Source organism: Arvicola amphibius, chromosome 3, assembly GCF_903992535.2.
Source record: "Arvicola amphibius chromosome 3, mArvAmp1.2, whole genome shotgun sequence".
Taxonomy (NCBI): domain Eukaryota; kingdom Metazoa; phylum Chordata; class Mammalia; order Rodentia; family Cricetidae; genus Arvicola; species Arvicola amphibius.
Window position 1 is genome coordinate 3,200,865 of NC_052049.1, and position 16,812 is coordinate 3,217,676.

At 43.8% G+C, this 16,812-nt stretch overlaps 1 protein-coding gene across 1 annotated transcript in view; it reads left to right on the top strand.

Moving 5' to 3' along the window:
- Adamts16 (ADAM metallopeptidase with thrombospondin type 1 motif 16) overlaps positions 1 to 16,812 on the top strand; it is a 106,422-nt gene that overhangs the window by 49,966 nt on the left and 39,644 nt on the right. The window contains 3 exon segments of the mRNA XM_038323844.1: positions 6,339 to 6,476; positions 13,168 to 13,321; positions 15,245 to 15,340. Coding sequence (XP_038179772.1) covers positions 6,339 to 6,476; positions 13,168 to 13,321; positions 15,245 to 15,340 — 388 coding nt within the window.

Below are 16,812 nucleotides of genomic sequence, written 5' to 3' on the forward strand. Positions count from 1 at the left end.
AGAATTGCCATTTTTACTATGTTGATCCTCCCAATCCACGAGCAGGGGAGATCCTTCCATTTTCTGGTATCCTCTTCAATTTCTTTCTTCAAAGACTTAAAGTTCTTGTCAAATAAATCCTTCACTTCCTTGGTTAGCGATACTCCCAGATATCTTATGCTATTTGTGGCTATTGTGAAAGGTGATACTTCTCTGATTTCCCTCTCTGCTTCCTTATCCTTTGTGTATAGGAGGGCGACTGATTTTTTGGAGTTGATCTTGTATCCTGCCACGTTACTGAAGGAGTTTATCAGCTGTAGGAGTTCTTTGGTGGAGTTTTTGGGGTCGCTTATGTATACTATCATATTATCTGCAAATAATGAAAGTTTAACTTCTTCCTTTCCAAATTGAATCCCCTTGATTCCCTTATGTTGTCTTATTGCTATTGCTAGAACTTCAAGCACTATATTGAAGAGATAAGGAGAGAGTGGACAGCCTTGTCGTGTTCCTGAATTTAGTGGGATAGCCTTGAGTTTCTCTCCGTTTAATTTGATGTTAGCTGTCGGCTTGCTGTAAATAGCTTTTATTATATTTAGGAATGACCCTTGTATCCCTAATCTCTCCAAGACCTTTATCATAAAAGGGTGCTGAATTTTGTCAAATGCTTTTTCAGCATCTAATGAGATGACCATATGGTTTTTTTCCTTCAGTTTGTTTATATGATGGATTACATTAATAGATTTTCGTATGTTGAACCAGCCCTGCATCTCTGGGATGAAGCCTACTTGATCGTAATGGATAATTTTTCTAATGTGTTCTTGGATTCGGTTTGCCAGTATTTTATTGAGAATTTTTGCGTCAATGTTCATGAGTGAGATTGGCCTGTAATTCTCTTTCTTGGTTGAGTCTTTGTGTGGTTTAGGTATCAGGGTAACTGTAGCTTCATAGAAGGAATTTGGCAGTGACTCTTGTGTTTCTATATTATGAAATACCTTAAGGAGTATAGGTATTAGGTCTTCTTGGAAGTTCTGGTAGAATTCCGCATTGAAACCATCTGGTCCTGGGCTCTTTTTGGTAGGGAGGTTTCTGATAACAGTTTCTAATTCTTCGCGACTAACAGGACGATTTAGAGCATTTACCTGGTCCTGGTTTAACTTTGGTATATGGTATTTATCTAAAAAACTGTCCATTTCTTTTACATTTTCCAATTTTGTGGCATACAGGCTTTTGTAGTAAGATCTAATGATTTTCTGAATTTCCTCTGTGTCTGTGGTTATGTCCCCCTTTTCATTTCTGATCTTGTTAATTTGCGTGTTCTCCCTCTGCCGTTTGATTAGTTTGGCTAAGGGTTTGTCAATCTTGTTGATTTTCTCCAAGAACCAGCTTCTTGTTTCATTGATTCTTTGGATTGTTTTCTGTGTTTCTATTTTGTTGATTTCTGCCCTCAGTTTGATTATTTCCAGTCTTCTACTTCTCCTAGGTGAGTCTGCTTCTTTTTTTTCCAGAGCTTTCAGGTGTGCTGTTAAGTCACCAATGAGCGCTTTCTCCGTTTTCTTTAAGTGGGCACTTAGTGCTATGAACTTTCCTCTTAGCACTGCTTTCATTGTGTCCCATAGGTTTGAGTATGTTGTGTCTTTGTTTTCATTAAATTCAAGAAAGACTTTAATTTCTTTCTTTATTTCTTCCTTGACCCAGGTGTGGGTCAGTAGTTGACTGTTCAGTTTCCATGAGTTTGTGGGCCTTCTGGGGGTAGCATTGTTGTTGAATTCTAATTTTAATCCATGGTGATCCGATAAGACACAGGTGGTTACTAATATTTTTTTGTAACTGTGGAAGTTTGCTTTGTTACCAAGTATATGGTCAATTTTCGAAAAGGTTCCATGAGCCGCAGAGAAGAAGGTATATTCTTTCCTATTTGGGTGGAATGTTCTATAGATGTCTGTTAAGTCCATTTGGTTCATTACCTCCATTAAGTCTTTCAATTCTCTGTTAGGTTTCTGTCTGATTGACCTGTCCATTGGTGAGAGAGGAGTGTTGAAGTCTCCAACTATTAGTGTGTGTGGTTTGATGGCTGCCTTGAGTTCTAGAAGTGTTTCTTTTACATAAGTGGGAGCTTTTATATTAGGGGCATAGATATTCAGGATTGAGACTTCATTCTGAAGGATTTTTCCTGTTATGAGTATAAAGTGTCCCTTTCCATCTCTTCTGATTGATTTTAGTTTGAAGTCAACTTTGTTGGAAATTAGTATGGCCACACCCGCTTGTTTCTTAGGGCCATTTGCTTGATAAACCTTTTCCCAACCCTTTACTCTGAGTAGGTGCCTGTCTTTGTGGTTGAGGTGTGTTTCTTGTAAACAGCAAAATGTTGGATTCTGTTTTCGTATCCAGTCTCTTAGCCTGTGCCTTTTTATAGGTGAATTGAGTCCATTGATATTAAGTGATATTAATGACCAGTGGTTGTTAACTTCAGTCATTTTTAGTAGTAGAGTTTGTGTGTTTCCCTTCTTCTAGTTGTGCTGGTGAAGGGTCGCTAGATGCTTGAGTTATTGTCGGCGTTGTTGGACTCCTTAGTTTGTGATTTTCCTTCTATTACTTTCTGCAAGGCTGGATTTGTGGCTGCATATTGTTTAAATCTGTTTTTGTCCTGGAATATCTTGTTTTCTCCATCAATGGTGAATGCAAGCTTTGCTGGGTATAATAGTCTAGGCTTGCATCCATGTTCCCTAAGTGTCTGTAGCACATCTATCCAAGCTCTTCTGGCTTTCATGGTTTCCATTGAGAAATCAGGTGTAATTCTGATAGGTTTCCCTTTATATGTTACTTGACCTTTTTCCTTTGCAGCTCTTAATATCTGTTCTTTATTCTGTATGTTTTGTGTTTTGATTATTATATGGCGTGGGGATGCTTTCTTTTGATCCAGTCTATTTGGTGTTCTGTAGGCTTCTTGTACCTTCATAGGAACATCCTTCTTTAGGTTGGGGAAGTTTTCTTCTATAATTTTGTTGAATATGTTTTCTGGGCCTTTGAGTTGTAATTCTTCTCCTTCTTCTACCCCAATTATTCTTAGGTTTGGTCTTTTCATGGTGTCCCAGATTTCCTGAATGTTTTGTGTTAAGAATTTGTTAGATTTGTTTAGTTCTTTAATCTGTGAGTTTATTTCCTCTATAGTATCTTCAGAGTCCGAGATTCTTTCTTCCATCTCTTGTATTCGGTTGGAAATACTTGTCTCTGAAGTTTCTGTTCGTTTACTCAGAGTTTCCATTTCCAGTCGTCCCTCAGATTGGGTTTTCTTCAATACCTCCATTTCATTTATCAGGTCTTGTACTGTTTCCCTTACCTGTTTGATTGCTTTTTCTTGTTTTTCTTGTTTTTCTTGGGTATCTTTGAGAGATTTATTTATTTCGTCTACCTTTTTATTTGTCATCTCCATTTCTTTATGGCAGTTTTTTACCTCCTGTTTAAGGTCCTCTATTATTTTCATAAAGTACTGTTTAATGTCGGTTTCTTCTATATCTTCTGGGGTAGGGTGTTCAATTCTTGTTGTTTCAGGATGTCTGGCTTGTGGTGATGTCATGTTGCCTTTCATGTTGTTGGAGGAGCTCCTGCATTGGCGCCTGCCCATCTCTTCCCCAAAGAACAATGGATCCTCCTGCAGACTGTCAGGTCCCCTTGCAGGCCAAGCAGCTCTCAGACAAAGGCCTACCTTGCTCCGGGCAGTCAAATGAAGGAGGGGACCTCCCACCGGCCTGGGTGCACTCAATTCCAGGTCCCCAGAGCCCAAACAGGCTGAGCTGTGGGATTTTGTGGCCCCAAAGACGGGGGGATGAGGGAGGGGGAGGGGGGGAGGATTCTGGGTGCAAGCTGGGAAGGGACAGGAAGAGAGAGGCAGTATCCGGGGAGAATAACCCCTGCAGGAAGAGCAGGAAGTGTGCTGGTGGCAGGGGGAGTTGTGGAGAGTCGGTGGTCCCTCTCCGGGCAGCTGCCGCGGTTCGGGCACTCACTCCTCACTCACCCCAAAGAACGATGGATCCTCCTGCAGACTGTCAGGTCCCCTTGCAGGCTAAGCAGCTCTCAGACAAAGGCCTACCTTGCTCCGGGCAGTCAAATGAAGGAGGGGACCTCCCACCGGCCTGGGTGCACTCAATTCCAGGTCCCCAGAGCCCAAACAGGCTGAGCTGTGGGATTTTGTGGCCCCAAAGACGGGAGGATGAGGCAGGGGGAGGGGGGGAGGATTCTGGGTGCAAGCTGGGAAGGGACAGGGAGAGAGAGGCGGTATCCAGGGAGAATAACCCCTGCAGGAAGAGCAGGAAGTGTGCTGGTGGCAGGGGGAGTTATGGAGAGTCGGTGGTCCCTCTCCGGGCAGCTGCCGCGGTTCGGGCACTCACTCCTCACTCACCCCAAAGAACGATGGATCCTCCTGTAGACTGTCAGGTCCCCTTGAAGGCTAAGCAGCTCTCAGACAAAGGCCTACCTTGCTCCAGGCAGTCAAATGAAGGAGGGGACCTCCCACCGGCCTGGGTGCACTCAATTCCAGGTCCCCAGAGCCCAAACAGGCTGAGCTGTGGGATTTTGTGGCCCCAAAGACGGGAGGATGAGGCAGGGGGAGGGGGGGAGGATTCTGGGTGCAAGCTGGGAAGGGACAGGAAGAGAGAGGCAGTATCCGGGGAGAATAACCCCTGCAGGAAGAGCAGGAAGTGTGCTGGTGGCAGGGGGAGTTGTGGAGAGTCGGTGGTCCCTCTCCGGGCAGCTGCCGCGGTTCGGGCACTCACTCCTCACTCACCCCAAAGAACGATGGATCCTCCTGCAGACTGTCAGGTCCCCTTGCAGGCTAAGCAGCTCTCAGACAAAGGCCTACCTTGCTCCGGGCAGTCAAATGAAGGAGGGGACCTCCCACCGGCCTGGGTGCACTCAATTCCAGGTCCCCAGAGCCCAAACAGGCTGAGCTGTGGGATTTTGTGGCCCCAAAGACGGGAGGATGAGGCAGGGGGAGGGGGGGAGGATTCTGGGTGCAAGCTGGGAAGGGACAGGGAGAGAGAGGCGGTATCCAGGGAGAATAACCCCTGCAGGAAGAGCAGGAAGTGTGCTGGTGGCAGGGGGAGTTATGGAGAGTCGGTGGTCCCTCTCCGGGCAGCTGCCGCGGTTCGGGCACTCACTCCTCACTCACCCCAAAGAACGATGGATCCTCCTGTAGACTGTCAGGTCCCCTTGCAGGCTAAGCAGCTCTCAGACAAAGGCCTACCTTGCTCCAGGCAGTCAAATGAAGGAGGGGACCTCCCACCGGCCTGGGTGCACTCAATTCCAGGTCCCCAGAGCCCAAACAGGCTGAGCTGTGGGATTTTGTGGCCCCAAAGACGGGAGGATGAGGCAGGGGGAGGGGGGGAGGATTCTGGGTGCAAGCTGGGAAGGGACAGGAAGAGAGAGGCAGTATCCGGGGAGAATAACCCCTGCAGGAAGAGCAGGAAGTGTGCTGGTGGCAGGGGGAGTTGTGGAGAGTCGGTGGTCCCTCTCCGGGCAGCTGCCGCGGTTCGGGCACTCACTCCTCACTCACCCCAGAGAACGATGGATCCTCCTGCAGACTGTCAGGTCCCCTTGCAGGCCAAGCAGCTCTCAGACCCACCTGCATCTTTTTAAATTTACTTTTTGAGTCAAGAACTTCTACCTGGAAACATGATTTCCATGTTTCTTTTTCTCATTTAAATTTTTTATCTATTGAGAATTTCACACATGAATAACTATACTCACATAATTGCTCCCTCTCCTTCTCCTCTTCTAACTCCTCTCCTAAGTACCCCACTCCCTGTCAAATTCATGAGTTCTTCTATTACTGTTGTTACACATATACACACAGGCATATATGTGTATATGTATATATAAATACAGCCTGCTGAGTCCACTTCATGCTAATTGGAAGTTAGACACATGAAATGCCAACAATATGATGGTCTAAACAAGACTAGCACAATGACAACACCTGCTGACATTCCAAAATGGATGGGGGCACCCCCAAATCAAGACTTACAGGTAATTAATGGCTCCTGAAAGAGAAAGATTCAGTATACTCCAGGGAAACCTCTCTGGTATTAAATTCCAAGTTGTCAGCCCTAAACACATACATGTAAGACTTCTGTATTTCTGAAAATTTTCACAGTCCTGGTTATATCTGTGAGACCTCTGGGATTTGGCACATTGCCCTTTGAAGCTGTGTGATAAGTCATTCATTCTTCTGAAAGGATCCATGAATGCACACATATTCTCCATGGTTTGGCTGATACCAAGGGAGCTGAAGAGGGGTGATTTTCACACACTACACTCGCCCTTACAGACTCTGATTGGAAATAATCATTTTCTGTCTTCCGTAGCTTTGGTATGGTCCATGATGGAGAAGGGAATATGTGCAAGAAGTCTGAGGGCAACATAATGTCCCCAACACTGGCCGGGCGCAACGGTGTCTTCTCCTGGTCCTCTTGCAGCCGACAGTACCTGCACAGGTTCTTAAGGTATGGATCCCTCGAGCTGGTTTTGTGATTATTCTGAACGTGGGAGGGAGGATTGGCTTTTTCTTTCTTCATATTAATATTCTTGATTATGTTACACTTTTATTTATGGCTTTTATTTTAAATTTTTATTTGACAATTTCATACATGCATATAAAATTTTTTTAATCATGTACATAGCCATTAGCTCCTCTCATCCCCTCCTACTTACAGTAAACCATTCCTTCTTCTGAACAAGTCCCCCTAGTATCTGTCTATCTGTCTCTGTCGCTCTCTCTTTGATGTATATGTGTTTGTGTGTGCGCGCGCGCACGTGTGCGCATGCATGAGTGTGTGTGTGTGTACATGTGCGTGTGTGTGTTCATGTGTGTGTGTTCATGTATGTGTGTGTGTGTTTGTGTAAGTGAAGGGTGGGGACCACACATAGGTGTGAGGGTCCAAGGTTGACACCAAGTATTATTCTTCAATCACTTCCCACCATTACCTTTTTGAGACAAAGTTTCTTCCTGACATCCAGGTTTGACAGCTGGAATGCCAGTGAGCTTCAGGGACCTGCCACCCTTCTGGTCCCCTGCTCCGCATCTCCACAAGGCTGGGATTACAGACACCTGCTGCTTACCTCTTTACTGTTTACTTCTATTGTGGAAAGGATGTGGGGATCTGAATTCAGATCCTTGTCTCCTGTGTCCAGCAATCCCTCCCAGCCCTACACACCCTTCTGTTTCTGCTTTATTTTCTTGTTGCTTTAATTTTGTGTCCCGTTGAGTTTCACCGGGGAGGGTTTTATTTGCAAAGGTGGGGGTCACTTATGGGAACATGGAGAAAGTTTATTCCCCCTTCCAACAGTGTTCTTTAAGTGTCCGTGGGTTCTCAGAGACAGCTGAGACTCCATGCTGGGATATCAGTCATGTCTTGCACAAAGAACCATAGTTTCTATGAGTTTATAAATCCAAAGAGCATACCATTCCCAAAGGACACCAGTGTTTCCTGACAGCCCACCTTCCTCCCGATCCCTGCATCCCCTGGCTCTTACATTCTTTCTGCACCCTCTTCCACAGTGTTCCTTGGGACTTAGAGAGGATGATGTTCATGTTCCATTTAGAGCTAAGCACCCAAAGCTGCTCAAACCTTGACTCTTTCTAGTTGGGACCACATCAAACAACGTGATAACGGCTTTGACCTCTTATCTGGACTCCTTCCCTTCACCGAGAGCTCTCTGGGATCCCCTCACACACTGGGGCCAGCCAGACTGTCTTTAGCTCTTTCTTGCAATTATTCATCTCTTCCCAGGGTCAGTGAAACTTCCTGTAAGGAGGACGAGTTTGTTCTTTAACATGGTTCTGTTCTGACTTGTGTTAACAAGGGAGATGGGAGTTTCTTTGCTCAAAAGTGTCTCCATAATTTATTTGGTTCTTGTTCCAAATTTTACAAAGCACTCTTTCTTCTCAATGTCTGTGAGACAAATATCTCAATGTTTTTATAATTTTAAATTATAGTCTGACAACTTAGAAGTTTAGAGGATGAAATGTTGGGTATGTAGTAAGAATTTGTATCATGAAAGAGTTAAAAAAAAAACTGAGAAGAAGACCTATGGCAAGGAAACCATTGTCCGATCACAGAAGAATCATCTGAGGTTATTAGAAGTGCAATGTAATCTTCAAATCATAATTTGGTTCTCAGAATTACTATTAAGATTATAGATTATATAGAATTAAAATCCAGTTTTGTTCAGCAATACTAAAAGAGTAAAATCAGATTCTGAAATATGTTGGTTTGGTTTTAGGATAAGCAATAAAATATGTTTCAGTTCTTTTTATAATGAACCTCTCTTCAGGGACTTTACTAATTTGTAGATTTTGTAATTACAAATACATATGCAATATTCTGCACTGTCATTTTTTGAATATCAAGCTTTGCAAGAGAGCATCACATTGTTAAATTACTGTGGGGAGCCATTGAAATTGAAAACACAATTTTCAACGGGACAGCCTCACATATGTGAAACCTAGAGTTCTCAGTCCTAAGGAACCCAGGACTGCCTGTCTGTCTGATGCTGTGGTTGCTAGCTTCCTGATTTCCACATAGTCAAAATAGTGTTCTATCCTCCACCAATTAGGTAGCCTTTGGGATGTGTTCCCAGCCATGAGTAAGCTGCCGCTGCCGTCCTCAGTCAGCATCTGGGAAATGGATGGGCCTGGGGTGGCCAGCTCAGCTTTTCTCCACTCTAGGTGGAGTCGAGAAGAACAGATACTTCTTTGGATAAATTCACCCGGTGAAGTCATGTGTCATTTACCATTAATACACACTGTCTGAATCAGTGAAGTCCATGACCCAGGGAAACGACAGCCTGTCATTCAGTTCCCCATGTCTGTGTGCTGGAGCCAGTGTCCTGGGGAGACTCTAGACCGTCATGCTACATTTCACAACACAGACTCATCTTTAGTTTATTTTTTTTCTTCATTCGGAATCTTGCCCTATGGGTCAACGCCCCTGCCTACCCTTCACCAATGTGAATGTAGGGGTTTAGTGCATAATGCATTGGAAAGGGACCTCCTGGAGGAAGGGAGGATGTGAGGGAGAGTGGCCTCTCCTGCCATCCTCAGTACAGCTCTGTGGGTGAGGAAAAGGGATTCCCATTGAGAGGCCATTGGGATGGTTTCCTTCTCAACTGTATCCAGATGCTGTCGGGTGCCCACCTCGAGGAATCCCAGCCAGAGCTGACCTTCATGCTGAAGACAGGAGAGAGAACAGGGACCACCATGTAGGGAAAGGGAAGGGGTTGGAGTGAGCACGCAGAGCTGCACTAAGTTATCTAAACTCACTTCTCAGAGGCATCTGTGGTAGCAGAGAATGTTTTCTGAGAGGCCCTGCTTTCTCTCCCTTGGAAAACGAGGGACTGTGACTAAGCTGAAAAAAATATCAGGCTCTTTGTATTATGCAATGCAGTCGTGAGAGTGGCGAAGGATTTTGAAACTGCCCTCCCCCCATGCTGCCTCTGGCCTCGGCCGTTGTTCCTGCACTATTACTACTGTTGTGGTATCACACACAGACGAGCAGTAAGAACACAACTCAGTGGCTCTCTATGGTGGTCACGTCCTGTAAATTCTTTCAGGTCACACTACAGAGCCTTGATCTAGACCCCTCAGTCTTCTCTGTCTAATGCCTCTCTACAATGGCCACTCTCCAGGCACAGAGTCCTGAGGGCTGCTCTTCCTTGTTTTTTTTTTAACTCGATATAAAAAAAATCATAAGATAAATGTATGAGATTCATCCTATTTACTACATGTAGAGATTGGATTCATTCATTTGTTTTTATTGTATGAACATAAAGCATGTAACAGTAATGAAGCAGTGGACAGTTTTATGTAAAGGTCATATTATTTTGCGATGAAGTTCGTGAGATGTTATAAAAGTTAGCTGGCCATTCAGGCTGACATAATTCTAGAGCCTCTCTTCTGTTCTATTCAACAATATACCTGACCCTTTTGTGAAAATGAGAGGAATTTAAGCACCAGGAGTTTATAGCAAATCTGGAAATGAGACTAAATGAGCCCTCTAACATGATGAGAATGTGTGTGTGTGCGCGTGTGCACTTGTGTGTGTATATATAATTTTGTATGCAATTATCTAGTTACTCAAGCTTTATTTATTAAAAAGGTTATTCTCTCCTCTCTTGTCTTTGTTCCTTTGTCAAGAATAAGTTGAGCATGTCTACGTGGGACTCTCTCTCTGTGCTTGTCTATTTTGTCCCATTGACTGAATTCTGTTATTTTGCCACTATAACTTTCTTTCTGATTATTGTGAGTGCCTAGGAAGTCTTAAGATTGGGACGTATCACCCTTCACCTTTGTTCTTATCATTAAATTTTCTGTAGATTATTGTAGATCTCTTTTTTCTCTATATAAATTTGAGAGCCAGCTTTCATAGCCACAAAATGACTTGTTTGTACTTTGGTTGTAATTAATTGATCAAGGCAAGAAGAACTAGCAGACACCATCTCTGCTTTATTGATTCCCCTACCTCTCTAAGGACCTTGAGTGTCTCCTCATTCATTTGCTTCTCCATTTTCTTTCATCAGGGGTTAGTGCCTATCGGCTTAAAGATATCATACATATTTGTCTAGATTTATACTCCTGCTTCATTTTTAGAGCATCAGTGTAAATGACACCATGCTTGTCATTTCTAATGAGCTCTACTTCCCCTTGTTGGTTTATATACAGCAATCCATCTTGTGGACTAGCTGTTCATGGTGCAGCTTCCCTAAAAGCACTTATTAGTTTCAGGAAGTTTTCCAGTGGTTCTGCATATTCTGTGCAGACAATGATGTCATCTGCACAGACAACAGACAGTCCCATTCCCTCGCTCCATGTCTGCAGAGATCCCCTTCTCTTGCTTTCACTGTCAGCTGAGCTAGGACCTCGTGCTGTAAATGATCAATGAGAAGGCAATGTACTCTGTGTCTGACCTTAATAGTAAAGTTTCGTCTTCTCACAAGATTCATCATGGCTCTGGCTTTTGAAGATGTTCTTTATCAAGTTGAGAGGTTCTTCTCTTTCTCCTGGTTTTCTAGGAATGGGTGTTGGGCTCTACTACATGTTTTTCTTGCAACTCTTGATGTCATGTGATATTGACAAAGTGGGTTATGGAAACTGACTTTTAATGCTTTTAAACTTTTAATTATTATCGTATGTGCAAGGGTGTCCTGCCTGCATGTATGTATATGTACCATAGGAACACCTGTAGCTGGAGAAGCTTTTCTGTGTCCCACCTGTTCCCTTGACCAATTATAAAATAATCAATCAGAAGCTTGATATTAATTATAATTGTTTAGCTGATTGCTCAGCTTATTACTGGCTAGCTCCTAGTTTCTAATAGTTTATATTTTACCATGAGGCTAGCAGCTTGTTACCTCACCTCTTGCTTCTCCAGCAGCTGCTGGCTTCTCTTTCCACCCTGCCTTCTTTCTCCCTGTCTTTAGTTTGGCTTTCCCACCTAGTTGTATTTTGCCCTGCCATAGGCCAAAGCAATATTATTCATCAACCAATAAAAGCAACACATATTCTCAGCATACAATGGAACAACACACATCAAATGCCCAGTTCCCACAGAGACCAAAAAAGAATGCTAGATCCCTTGGAACTGGAGCTACAGACAGTTGTGAGCCACCATGTTGGATGATAGGAAGTGAACACAGATCATGTGGAAAAGTAGACAGTACTCTTAAAACTGAGTTATTTCCCCCAGCATGCCCCTCCCAACTGACTTTTGAATTTTGAATTACGATTGAATTATGGTTGTGGTATATGTTATATTTTTGAACCTATGATTCAACTTACTTGGCTGGAGACTACAATTTATTTTATGCATTTTTGAACTCTTTACTAATGTTTTTAAAAGACTTTTGCAACTCTCTTCACAAGAGATTTTAGTCTGTAATTTCCTCTAATATCTTCCTCTAGACTTGGTTTTGGGTAGTGCTGACCTCATAGACTGAAGAGACTGCATAGAGCCACCAGTTTACCCCACAATGTTTGGTGGAATCCACAGTGAACTCTTTGGGACTATACACCACCTTTGTTGCAGACTGATGAGCTCAAAGGTGTGGGGTCTGGAAGTAACATCATGAGAGGACAAACAAAGTTCTCCTAGTCTGGGATTCAGTCTGTCATAATTATAGCATTTGGGTCTAAGAAGATGTTTGGAGAGATCTGGACTCATGGAATGTATAGGCATGACTTATTGGCTACTTGCAAGCATAAAACTATTAAATACCATAAATGCACAAATTGTGTTAATTATATTTTGTTGTTATGGTGAATCACCTGAGAGAAATACTTTTAAAAGTAGAACAGTGTTCTGGTTTCATGGTTACAGAACTTTCAGCCATGAATTGCTAGCTTTGGGCACGAGGCAATGTTTATGGTATAGTGTGTGCTGAAAGAGACTGCTCACTTCACAATGTCCAGAAAGTAGACAGAGAAAGAGGAGATGTGGGAGTGGAAGGTTTTATTTCCTTTCTTCAACTACATTTGACTTCACAATATCTCATTCAGCAGGGACGCTCATGTTAATTCATGGTAATCCATGGATGAAGCCAGTGGCCTCAGGAGCCAATTGCTTCCCCATAGGACCACTAGCTGGGGATCACACTTCAACACATGAGCCTTTTGAGGGGATACTTCAAATCCAAACCCATAGAGATGCTGCGTTTGTGGGCAAAGGAATCATTGGTCAGACTCTAGCTGCCTACCAGTGAGGTGGTTAAGCCATATCTAGTCCCTTCTGAAGACAGGAAGACAGAGAAGAAGTGAGTTGCTGCATTTGAAGTAGTTTGATTGTGGTTTGATTTTTACGGCAATTTCTGTAGTCCGGCTGTTTCTGGCACAAAGGGTGTGTGAGCATTTGCGTTAGAAACCTCTCACTTTAAACATCTGGTCACAATTTTTCAGTTTCATTTTCCTTGATGGTAAGCTTGAGATATCTATTAAAGAGCAATTTGTTTTAGATAGGTCAAATATTTTACGAGTAATTTCAGGAAAAAAAAAACATGACTTCTGGCTAAAAATCTTTAAATAAAAAAATTTGGTCTTGAACTTTGTGGCAAAGAAAATAAGCATCTCTCTAAACAAAATGTGCCATCAGATCGCATGAGGAAGGCTGTATGTCCCTTGATAACGCCTCCTGTTTGCTTCAGCACTGCCCAAGCCATATGCCTTGCTGATCAGCCGAAGCCCGGGAAAGAGTACAAATACCCGGAGAAGCTGCCGGGACAACTGTACGACGCAAACACACAGTGCAAGTGGCAATTTGGAGAGAAAGCCAAGCTCTGCATGCTGGACTTCAGAAAGGCAAGTGCTTGCTGTCACATGCTTTCTCCACTATGATTCATAAAACCATTTTATTTAGTGTAACTGACAGTGATGGATTCCGCATTTATTGGGCACCTACCAAATGTCAAATCCTATATGCCGGGACCGGCCCAATGTAACAGGAAACACATGCTTTCCTGGCACAGCAGATCACGGTTGTTACTGCTGAGGGTATCAGCTTTCGTTTCAGAGTTGACTTGGCTTATTAGGTCAGATCTTTCTTCCTGATTTATCATGTGGGAGCACAGTAATAACTTTTAGTTGGTTTAAGTTGGCAAATTAATACTCCGCAATTTTTTTTCAGATAGTATTAAGGGAACAATGTTCCCCACCCCCGTTCCAACATGAGCACAGTATACTGGATGGTAACAGCAGTACATCACGAGGCTTCTGACTATTGAATTTCCTAAGTACAATTTTTATAGAGCAGTTCCTCACACAGGGTGATGCCTCTGTAGCCCTAGGGATGTCTCCCTGGTGATCTCCCGCATAAATCCTTCACAGAGCACAGATATGCATTCTGGCTAGACAGGGAGCGTCCAGATTTAGGAATTTGCTCTACTTAAAACGACAAGGAGAGCTACTCATAAATCACATGAAAGTAACTAGTTTTGAAGTTTCTTTTATTCTAGTTTATAATGAAATCAAGAATAAAATACACAGAATATATGCAGTCTTCCAGAAAGCCCTCAACACTTCAGAAGTGTTAGTAATGCCCCTGCCTCTCCTCTATCCAGCATAATCATCTAAACTCAGCTGGGGTTCTGCTAAAGGCCAGTTTCCCTTTTGTGGGAAATACCAAGAATTTTTTTCCCCTACATTACTCTTGTATTTGTTAAGGGGAAAGACATATAAAACTAAAGCTTTTGTTAAAGATTAGACTTTCCAGACTATACTTCCAGTCTCTGTGTTATGAATGCCCTGACTGCACCACGCTATCAACGGTATTCCAATACCATCTACAAAAGACAAGCAATATCAAGCTAACTGTAGGCTGCCTCTTTATTATTGATGAAATAGTTAACGTGCAGCAAAATGAAACAACTGAGCCTTGTCATGATCAGCAAACAAGGTGTTTGCTTAAACAAGCCACAGACCCTGAGACATGAGTCCAGACCTTACTTACAACAAATACCTTCCTTTTATCCGATGATGTTGTCTTTGCCTTTGGTCCTCCGTGTCTCCATCTGTCTCAGCAATTCAACAGAGAGGGGTTTAAAACCTCCCACAATGGACCTTTGCATTTCTGTTTCTCCTCTTAGTTTTACTTCTGCAAGCTGCTGCTTTGTGTAGCCAGGAACTCTGGAAGTAGGTACATATATGGTAAGAACTTTGTGCCTCCGTGACTCCTGCATGGATGTATCAGTGACTGGGTAGACAGGTGCAGGCCTGCACACAGGTGAACAGACATGTGGACACGCCAACAGTGTCTTGATCATGGTTAGTTCAAAACCTGGGAAGTAGGTACAGTATCAAGTACCTGTGGTCTCTGATACTCAGGAACCTGAGGCCGGAGGTTCATTTGACCCTGTGGAGTTCGGAGACAGCCTGAATAACAGCACAAGAGTCTGATTTCAAACATAAAGGAATTAATAAAGGAAGAATAGAAATTAATTTTCATATGTGAGGAAGTTAGTGTAAATTGGGATAGAGAAGAATACATGGTAAAATGTCATTTGGATTTTTTAAAAATTACATTTTTATGGGTTTCCTTAATGCCTAGATTAATTCTATCTTACCCTTTGGTTTACAAAGTATGATTTTCAAAATTCAGGATTGCAAAACTGGAAGCCAGGGTTCAGATTTTCCGGCTCCCTCTTGACTTTTCCTCCCTGTGGCTGAGGGGACGTCCCTTCCCATTTGCTGACAGACATGCGACACTAATGGCTTCTCCTCCTCTAGGATATCTGTAAGGCCTTGTGGTGCCATCGGATTGGAAGGAAATGTGAAACGAAGTTCATGCCAGCAGCAGAGGGCACCCAGTGTGGGCAAGACATGGTAAGGGGTAAACTCCAGCAGCAGAGGGCACCCAGTGTGGGCAGGACATGATAAGGGGTGGGCTCCAGCAGCAGAGGACACCCAGTGTGGGCAGGACATGGTGAGGGGTAAACTCCAGCAGCACAGGGCACCCAGTGTGGGCAGGACATGGTGAGGGGTAAACTCCAGCAGCACAGGGCACCCAGTGTGGGCAGGACATGGTGAGGGGTGGGCTCCAGCAGCCTCCTCTACTCAGACCTCCATTTTGCAGCCCCCACACCCTCTCTCCTCTTACTGTAGCATTTGATGACTAGTATTCTCACACACATGTGCACACCTACATCCTTACTAAGACACTATAACTCTTCTATGGCAATCTCTCTATTAATAAGCTATATAGAATTGGTAGACGGAGCATCAGAGAGTAGGAAATGGCTGTGTGTTCTCCACAAAAGGGAGAGAAACCCCAACCCCCAACCAACGAGGACCAGTATCAGTTCAGTACTGCTTTGGCCTCAAAGATACTGGTGAAAATCGAAATATATTGTATCAAAGCGATCACTTCCAATTTCCGTTTTCTATGCAGTGGGTCTTTTTCATGACACTAATGGAAAAAAGAGAAATGGGTACGTAAACATGTCACTTATCCATACGGTTTGAATTCCCAAGTATGTCACAAGCCAAATACACTTGAATCTGGCTTCAGGCACAGAGCCAAATTTACCTTCAGTTGTAACCACTTCCCAGAGAGGAGCTTCCAGCAGTTGCTCAGTCTGACAACATGGTGCTAATTAGCTCTGTAGCCGTGTCCCCGCGTTGGAAGCGAGATTCGTAAGAGACAGCTGAGCACTTCTAATGATACAAGCAGCTGCCGACCAACTGACTCCTGGTCAGCCTCACTAAAAGTGTTAGTTTCTGGAGAGCCCATGAATAAAAGGAAACACTGGCTGTGGAACTTCCGACTGTCAGACAACATTATGTAATGGTCCCAAGCCTTCAAGTGTGGTGACCACACAGAAACACGGCAGTGAGAACTGGTTATGACGGGGTACGAGGGACACAGCCGTGCCTTCCTTTGGAAAGATGTGAGTCCTTTCTATTGCCACTCTGTTGTCCGTACCGCAGACACTCTGGGCTCTCCATGGCGAATACTGTCCTCTCTGGGCGATGCAGCTGCTGTGCTCCCTCAGTGTACCTTGTCTGTTCTTGCTGTTATATTGCAGAAGCACAGGCTGAATGGGCAGTGCTGTGCCCATGATCACATGGTGCCTTGTCCTGGTGGCACTGCTGTTAGTGTAATCAAAGACCCTGGCCGGAAGGAAATTAGCTCGAATTTCCAGGTTAGAGTCCGTCATGGCACGAGAGTCGAGGCAACAGCAGCTGAAACAGCTCGTTGCATCAGGCCCACAGTCAGGAGCAGAGAGGTGACCGCATGCATTTCTGCTCCTTAGCTCAATCTCTCAGCTCTTACAAAATATAGGGCCCAACTGAGG